The sequence below is a fragment of the Lactuca serriola genome, chromosome 9, assembly GCF_051521515.1.
Source record: "Lactuca serriola cultivar US96UC23 chromosome 9, Lser_US96UC23_V15, whole genome shotgun sequence".
Taxonomy (NCBI): Eukaryota; Viridiplantae; Streptophyta; class Magnoliopsida; order Asterales; family Asteraceae; genus Lactuca; species Lactuca serriola.
Genome location: NC_136416.1, coordinates 144,680,744 through 144,689,974, shown reverse-complemented (window position 1 = coordinate 144,689,974; position 9,231 = coordinate 144,680,744). Strand labels below are relative to the sequence as shown.

General features: G+C 44.8%; 1 protein-coding gene across 1 annotated transcript in view; it reads left to right on the top strand.

Annotated features, from left to right (window-relative positions):
- Positions 1–8,834: 8,834 nt before the first annotated feature.
- The window catches only part of LOC145073773 (ATP synthase subunit C family protein), a 581-nt gene continuing 184 nt past the window's right edge, over positions 8,835–9,231 (top strand). Inside the window, exon 1 of the mRNA XM_079020266.1 lies at positions 8,835–9,231. This exon is cut by the window's right edge and continues 184 nt beyond it. Within this exon, the coding sequence (XP_078876392.1) occupies positions 8,920–9,219 (300 nt within the window). The 5' untranslated portion in view covers positions 8,835–8,919 and the 3' untranslated portion in view covers positions 9,220–9,231.

Here is a 9,231-nt window from a genome sequence, read left to right as displayed (position 1 = left end):
AGGCCTTCTTTCTTCTGCTTCCTTGTGCTTCTGAGATCGCTAGCAATTTTCCATTGACTGATTCACCAAGCATTGGAGCAAGCGAGGAAGACCGCTTTTTCCATCATCCAAGTCCATCTCCGGCCCCCTTCTTCCTAAAGCCCCGCTCCAGCCTGCTCCTTTATCTGTCTTCTAGTCGGCTCCCCATTCATCTTCTGTCTCCCACGGATAGGTGCCTTTCGGGAACGTCTCTCTCCGCTACTCCCTTTTTGAATGAATAAGGGGTAATGCCTTCTTCACTTAGTCATCTCTGCCTACGACTTTTTTTCTTTCTTGACCCTGCTCGCCTAGCTGGCCCTATCTTGCACGTTCCACTAACCGCTATCACAATAGGAGAATTCTTACTCTCACTTGACAAAGAGTCAGATCGTCTATATAGACCTCAAGCTAAAAAAGACAAGAAAGCAATACGCGCCTAGTAAGGCTCGGAAAAGAGAAAGTCCGAAATCATTGTGTTCTCAAGGCCGAAGGCCAAGTCAAAGACAGAGTCCGTGCCCCTCGGGCACCTCTAAAGAGGGTGCCGCCCTTCCACTAAGCCTTCCTACATATATTCAAATCAGTACAAAGGCAAGTATATATTCTATTTTGAGGGAAAAATAGAAGGAAAAGATGGACTATGCCACATGGCCGCTACAAATAAAGGAAAAGTCTTATGCGAGTGATACCAATCGGACACACTTGGAAAAAAGGAATCATCAGCTACTAATACAGCTAAATCAAAGGAAAAGAAGTGAAAAAGCGGAAAGAAGTCAATGTGAGAAAGCAAAAAAGGTAACAAGGCGACCGGAGGAGGGAGAAAGGATAAAAGGGGTGGCAAGCAACTCGAAGGGATGCTGCGCCACCTAGGTACGCGTCTGGATCTGCCTCGGGCTTTGTCTTTATTTCTATATGATCTGCTACTCCAACCGTATCTACTTGTGGTGTACCTGGGTTGGTTTGGCCTCTTCCATAATCCTTGCCGCTGATGGTTATGGGTAAATCACAGTAAAGCAGAAAGGAAAGCCTCCCGGAGAACGTTTTGGTCGCCGAGAGAGAAGTCTCTAAAGCCGCTATGGTCTGGGCTCTCACTCACGTCGTCCGCCCCCATTATGCTGCTCGCCCTATTAGCCGGCGGAAACCATGAGAATTCATTCATTTCAGCCAGTCCCGGGTTATATATTGTACGACGAAACTCACTAATAGATATTTGTTTTCTCAGGAACCAGACCTGCATGCACGAAGAAGAACATATCTCTCTGGTCATATTCTTGTGGAACTTCTGTCGTCCCGTTCATTGTGGTTCCTCGGCCCTGCTAGCCATTTGCTTGCTCGAATTGTACACATTCAAAGAGGGGGCAAGCTAAACAAGCAAGCAAGCCATCCAAGTTTATTTTATAGAGTCGGAGAAAGAACTTGGGGTTCCCCTGTGACTAACTTAGCGCACTTCCGGTGGTAGCCATTGGGCTATAAAGAGCCACTCACTTATTTATTTATAGTTCGGTGTGAGATCAGCTAAATTAAGCTACGCTCATCATTTATGATCCACGACTCACTCAATTAGAGCACTAACTACTTCAAAGGAATTCGCTCCAAAGAGGCTTTGAATCGCTCCGCTGGTGCGATCTGGTCGATAGGTTGTCCAGTCATCTCGGTGAGGAATTTCGCTATGCCCCCCGCTGACCTTTCACTGTGAGTACTGCTGCAGTAAAGCCAACAGGAAGATTAGTCCCAGGGCTCAATCTAGGCTGCCAGCCAAGATGAAGATGGATTGAAGGGGTTGTCAGGGAGCTTCATAGGGAATTGTAGGATCCATAGCTGGAAAGACTGCAGGAAAAAAGGGGAACCTAGTTGCTAGGAAATCAGATTCCATAGTCAAGGCTGAGACAGACCCTATGTTTACTTCGCGATAGTCTTAGCTCGACGTTGTCAAGCCATACTATCTACCAAAATTGATTTTTTTCTGACATTATATCCTATATATCGGAGATATAAGGTTTGAACTTCCACTTATGGTAATCGAACTTGGTAATCAAACTCTTTCCCGGAAAGAAGATAAAAGATTTCCTTCGGGCAAGTTCCACTATAGTTGGGAAAGGAACGGACCACAAGCTTCGCGCTCTGCCTTTCTTGTATTTGGACTCTTTCGCGCTATATGCTGCTCTCTCTGCGCGCTTACCTTTCTTTGCTCTTTGCTATTGTGCTATTGCCGGCTTCCTTCTCTTTAAGACTAAGACCAAGGGCTCTTACAGAGTGAACACGTCTTATTTCATTTTTAGAAAGATGATCTTTTTCATTCCCCAAGGGGAAAAGGTCTCTTCTTCTGCTTCAGTTGATCCTGAAGCAGATCTTTTTTCGACTTCCTTCCTGTCTGGGATTTGAAAAAGCAAAGTCCTTACTTTGACTTGCCCGAATCAAGTCAAGGCGATGAAGCAGGCTCAAGGCCCATTTTCTTATAAGAGTTCTCTCTCTCCCCGGGAATCATAACCTAGTATCGTACCGGGAATCCACTTCTGACCTGACCTTCTGACGAGAATCCTTCTAACTTCACTCTTTTTTTCAAGTAAAGAATGTGTAAACCGAGGCCATTGAATCTGCTGCAGATGTCATCATAGAAGAAGAAGTTGTTCTTCTTTTTTCTGCATCAGCTACTAATCACACGTTTGGAATCGATCTAGATGCATAGCTTATCTTATGTGGTTTGGGCATACGGATTCGACTAGCATTCACGTGGGTAGCATTTGAATGCGGAATCACCCGAAAGCACGGGATTCGACTTAACTTTCTTTCCGATGGTCCTATCTTATTAGAAATAAGTAAATAGTGGATCTTCGACTAGCATTTCGTGGAAATCATAGTTGGTAGTGGCTTTTTTGCTTTGACCAGGCCAAAGGCGAAAAGAGAGAAAAAAGGCAATTCCTTCTCTTCTGTTGTCACAAGAAGGCACTAGGTTCCTAGCCAAGCCAGGGAATCTACGACCGATTGTCAAAAAATATCCCACTACGGGGTAATAAGCAAGGAAGGAGTGCCACTTTCAAAAATTCTTTTTTAGTTAAATCACCCGCCAAAGCGAATCCTTCGAAATAGCCAAGCCAGTAAGTAGAAGGGCAAGGTGACCACAGGGAAAGGCATTACCAGAAGGAAAGTAGTCCAACTCAATGTCTTACGCATCAGTGGCATTTGAGTGAAAGCAGTAAGTCAGTGGCCAAGAATCATCGATTTTTGAGTTACCAACTCAAGGCAGCTCATGGGAATTTCTTTAAGTAAGAACGATCCCCAGTGTCATCCTCTTCGTCTTCTCTTTAGGAAAGCAAGTCCCATCGAGTGGAGTCAAGGCATGCCTTAAGGTAGCGACTGACTTTCAGGTGAGATGGTTCAATAGTAGATTAGATAAAGGCTCTTACTACTTCCCACGAGGGGAGGAAAGTCAATAGCGTAGATAAGGAAGTGGCTATTCTTGTTTGGTCATGACTCCGCTGCGCTCCTCTTTCATGGAATAAGCGCCTTTTCTCTTACAGACAAAAGAAATGGATTTTTTCCGGCTAGCTCGAAGGGAAGGAAAGAGCGCTATAAGAGAAAGAGTGCGTCGAGAATAGGCTTTTGGTATTTTTACTGAAAGCAGAGGAAGCATTCGATGCATCATATAAAAAAAAAGTGCAGCTGCCAGAGCCCCGTATTTACCAGCAGGGGTCCCAAGATATTCTATGATCAAAGGCTTTGTGGTTGTCACGAACTGGATTCGAACCAGCACCTCTGGGAGCAAAAGACAGGCCCAACGAACTACCATTCATTCGGATCGCGACTTGGTTACCCGGTTCCCCTATTGTGAGGGTACATCCGGGGCCAGCTGCATGGACCTACTTACCATGCTAGTTGACCAGCGGCAGCACTTTCCCTTTTATTGATACTACCAAGACGATTTGGATACTTGACTTCTAGATGCAATATCTTCACTGTTCTGAAAACAGAACTTTCTTGTTCATTCTAGCTGTCAGCCAGCTTCATCATTACCATACAAGCCTATGGTGGACTACACCATACCTTTCTACAATTTCTAAGTAGTATCCCACCTTTGGGCTATCCTCTGTAATGCACTTCTTCTTATGGGGATAAGACCTTACAACTAGATTGAAGATGATCCATTCTCTCCAGTGAGTGCAGTGAAGGACTCTCGCCTAGTTCTGAAACTCTTCCCGTAGCCTTGCCCTTATTGCCCTGCCTACCTCAGCAGGCATACCCCGGAACCAATTCATCTCATCGGCCCGCTTTGCTAATCCGTGGACCAAGGGATGTAGGCCTAGGAAAACTTGAAAGAAAGAAGCAATACCGACGGTACCAAAAGAGCTAAGAGCTCAAAGGACAACTCTTTACTCACCTGTTGTACGTATACCGTTCACCAACACTCACGGACACTCCCCCCAGGCTGGGAAACTTCCAACCTTCTATACTGATACCTTTCTTGCATACCACTTATGGGATTGCTTGAGAACCTGCTCCATGATCTGCGTCATTCTTTTCGACCTGAATAAAGTAATGAACTAAAAGTCAAAGACAAGTTAACTCTAGGGGCTTATGGGATAGGTTAGCTCACCTTATGAATAGGTTAGCTCGACTTATCATCCAAGAAGAGTGAATAGAGGAACTTTCGGAGCTCCTTTTTTATCGTATCGATTGAGCGGTTCATATCTTCTATCATCTCCGTAGAGGGTTCAGTCTCCACTATTTTAAGTCCGTATTTATTTCTACCCCTAAGCTCGAAAACCTGGTGGAGGACTCATATAAACCTCTTCGTGGAGGTCTCCATGAAGAAAGGCCTTTTTGACATCGAGCTGATGCAGTGACCAAGATCTGTTAGCTGCAACTGATAGATTGACTCGTATGGAATCAGTTTCATTTGGCTTTAGACTACGATTCGATAGAGAATGATTTGGCACATCTTCGATTTCCTGGTATGAAAGTAAAGTCGTTAGGCTTGGTAAGATATTCGGCATAAGCCGTCTTTGCTTTTTCTCTTATCGATGTGATCCTTGTCTTTAGCTTGGGACTTAGCTTGGCACCAGGGCGGCTTGCTTACCTACCTGATGACTTTCTTATCCGCCTAACCGCTTCCTGTATCTCTTCCTTTCCTGCATCCTCTTACTTCACCGAATAGTAACCACCAGAAGATGGAGTCTTTAACTACCTCTATGAACTGCCTACTCCTACAGCTTGCCTTTTTAAAGCAACTGCTTGGCCGGCTTCTCGTCTTCCGTCTTATCCTTCCTCATTCCCTTCCCAACTTCCCTTAGCCGAACTCCCAGCTCTTTTCCCGTTGTTCTAGCTCTTTCCGCTGACCTTCCAAGGTAGGTAGCAGCTTTGTAAGGTAGTTTTCCATATCCGTTAACAGCTCTAAGCCTAACCGCTTATTCCGACTTTCTTTCCTTTTGCCGGCTAGTCTACTCCTTTACCCGCTTGCCCTTTTTCTGTGTTTGCGTGGCATCTGTTCTCTTAGTAAGAGGCTGCGCTCCGGACCGTTACACTAAGCTCTTCACCTGCTCGTTCCCCAAAGGCAGTGATAGGAGAAGAAAGACTAGACTTTGAGACCAGACCTCCACTGGCGTTTTTGCAATGTCCTCCCGACCCGTGCTCTGAAAAGATCATGCATGAGATGAAGCTCGTGTATCTGTTTCAGTAAAGACCGAAAAGAAAGACCCGCTGTTCTATTTTCGTGTTACCTTTTCTTCATCGTCAATGCGGCTCGTCCCTTCCTTGGTGAAAAGGGGGACCCCCTCCGCCGATGGTTTTCGAGCGTCTATCGATGCTGGCCCTTCCCTTTCCATTTTATCAGCGGGACACAGGGCTCTCCTCGGCTTTGAGCTCTTCCCCCGATGCCTGAATGCTCCTTTACCGAGCAGAGGACTCGCTTTCTTTTTGGTAGACTGATAAAAATCACTAATCAATAAATTGCGTTTGTAAGATCAAGCTCAGCTCGTGGATCTTTGATTCTTTTAGACAAGTCGTTGGTCTTTTCGATTTTCCTTTGACCTAGTATGAATAGTAAATGGGTATAGTCCCGGTTGATGCTGCTGACATAGATGTAGATGGGGCACCTTGATTAAGAGGTTGAGGGGGCCTCCGATCCTCTTTCGTGTGCAACGGTTAAGAGTGGAAAACCGCTCCTCTAACATGAGTGGCTTGACGCTCCTATGACAGTCCTAGTTGGAACTCGTACCCCCCCTCGCTATCTATCGTCAGTTATTGTCCCAGGCGAGGAACTGCTTGTATCAGACCTGATTCTCGCGCAGCAAGATCTTTTGTGAGTGCCCTTCCTTTGGGGCTTGAGGCTCATCTCACGATGTTCGTCTTGTCTGATTGTTTTTGTCTTGGTTGGTACGCTCCCCCTTGTGAAAGAAGTCCTCTATCTGCACACTAACCTGGGAGACTTTCACCCAGTTTTTCCCTTGATGCTTCTAAGCCGCTTTGAATTGGCCTGTGCCCGTTGATGAATCATCAATCCATTCAGCCGTCACGTCAGCCGAGAAGACGGACTTGCTGGTATCGTCAAATAGAGTATAGAATCCTTCTTCCGCTCTAGTGGCGGGTTTATCTTTTCATTAAGTAGCCCCTCATTAACCTCGTACACTGAGTCAAGCAACTTCTCCTTTTCTGTCATCAAGAGGAAGTGAGATGATGACAATGTGGCTGGGAAAAATCCATATCAATCCATTTCTTCTATAAGAGAATTGGATCCCGACCCAGACCTAAGAAATGAAATTAGATGCCGATTTCATTCCAGTAGTACCCATTGCTTCTTTTGTTGGGTTGGTTGGAGTGCTTTAATCAGACTTGACCGAGTAGATCATGTTGGGATCTTCACCATGAATGATCCTCCGGGCGAAGCATCTCATGGCACACCATTGATCAATAAGACAGGAGAAATAGAATAGACAGGGATAACCCCCATTCATATCAGCGTGAAATGACATTCATTCAATCAGTCCTCTCCTCCACTCTCTCTGTCCGTGGCTTCTACTTTCACATACCTTCTGGCCTCAGTCGTTGAATTTTCCCCTTCCGCTCCTCCATTTAACAAGCAATTTAGTGGTTGTTCGCTCCTGAACGAAGCTATTGGGACAGCGGCTTTGATAGCGCTTTCTCAATGAGAGAGATCATATCGTGGTAGAGCTCCTATCCGTGCTTTGACAAATCCCTCTCTGGCGTCATCGACTGGCTGACTGCACACTGCCTTCTGCCTGACTATGGCTTTTAGAAAGCAAGATCCCTCCGTTTATCACACTATAGAAAGAACATCCCATACAGAGTCTTTCAACTAACAACTAAGCTATTCGAGCCTTCACCTAAGCTCTCATCGATAGAGCCCCTGTCTCTTTGATTCTTGTATACAAGTCTGGTAGTCAATTGTTCTAGCAAGGATGGGCTAGTTGCCTACTCTCGCCTAACCCTCCCCTTTGACTGATGATCAATATGACAAAAGTAATCTATCTTGATCCTTATATGACGCAATTCATAGATTTGGGCAAGTCAGAGTGAAATCAAAGTCAAGTTATTGGCGATCATACCTACTCAATGAGAATGCTCTCAAGTCCAGTCAATGTCTTTTTGATGATACGATTCTCAGGTGCGAACTCAAATAAGGAGGGGGCCCCACCATTCATAGTGTTCACTCTTCCCCATATGAATAAGAACAAAATTCCTGGGGTTTTTTATTCCTTAGTAGCTTTGACAACATTTGTCTCTGTGTGAGCCCTCATCTCATGCTCCTACTACCTCTTAACTTCAAGTGGGAGTGATGGACGAGCGAAGATCGCCAGCTCTTTCTTCCCCGTGAATTGACTTCAACTGAAATCGGGCGGACCGGCTTCTCCCTTTGAGCATAGCATGCTTTTGGGGAGTAAGTCACTTAATATAGTATATTATGTGAGAATCGATTCTTACATCACATCAAAATAGCATGTCTATATACTTATCTACAGGCAGTTCCTCTTTTTTTACCTTCCATTCATTTTGAAAGAGAAGGTTTCCTCTCACCTAAAGAATGGATCAGAGAACGATGGCCTACGCATTGCAGCCACAACATTACTGGGAAAACTAGTATAGATTTCGGAAACTCCGGATCCCCCTAGTTGAAGACTATCGCCCACAATTAGAACCATCTAAAATAATGTCTATGATGGATCCACTACGAATGTCTCGTCCCAAAAGACCATCACTCAGGTTTAACTGATCGAGCAACGCGGTTATTTCGCGGACCTTTCTGTTCCTAGTTAAAGTGTAGGCCTTTTGGACTTAAGCTGGGATTTGGTATTTCGACCCAGGTGTTACTATCATTTCTAGGCATCGTCTGTACTTAACAGTTCCCTTTAGTGTAGTTTCTCGGAGATATCTGGATTATTAAAAAAAAACAAAAAAAGGGGACGAAAGAGAAGAAAAAAGGTAGTTTACTTGCTTAGTGCTTGTGCGCTAAGGGAAGAAAGATCGAAAAGTCGAAACTTTCGAAAGCGCACTCACTCTTCTCAAAATCTCTTAAGAGAAGAAAGATCTACGGTACGAAAAGGAGCGATCGGAGAGAGCATAAAGAGCTTACTTATAACGTACGAGCTTAGAGCCTTGCGTCACTCTGGTATGCTAATCACTTCGTTGTACGACTCTGGAACGGTAGTCGCTTAGTGCGACAGCACTATGGGATGCAAAGAAGCTTCGTCACCCTTCTTGAGTTTAGTTGCTTCTACTTTTTTCATCGAGATTGGGTTGGTGTTCAGTGTACCGCTTGTGTAGCCTATGCGCGGGTACAAGATCGAAAAGAATGCGTTGCATGGAAAACTGAGATGTCCAAGATATTAAGAACGAGGGGAAGAATCGACGAGGAATCTAGACTAGAGTGGAATATAGAACATCAAATCGTGAATGAAAAAGAAAAAGCGTGAGGAGAATTCTCAACTATATATGTTAGAAGGTGCAAAACTAATAGGGGCCGTAGCTGCTACAATTGCTTCAGCGGGAGCTGCTACTGGTATTGGAAATGTCCTTAGTTCCTCGATTCATTCCGTGGCTCGGAATCCATCATTGGCTAAACAATCATTTGTTTATGCCATTTTGGGCTTTGCTCTAACCGAAGCTAGTGCATCGTTTGCCCCAATGATGTCCTTTCTGATCTCATCCGTATTCCGATCAAAGAATCAAAGAAAGAAGGTTTCAGTTTCATAAAGCAAGCACCTC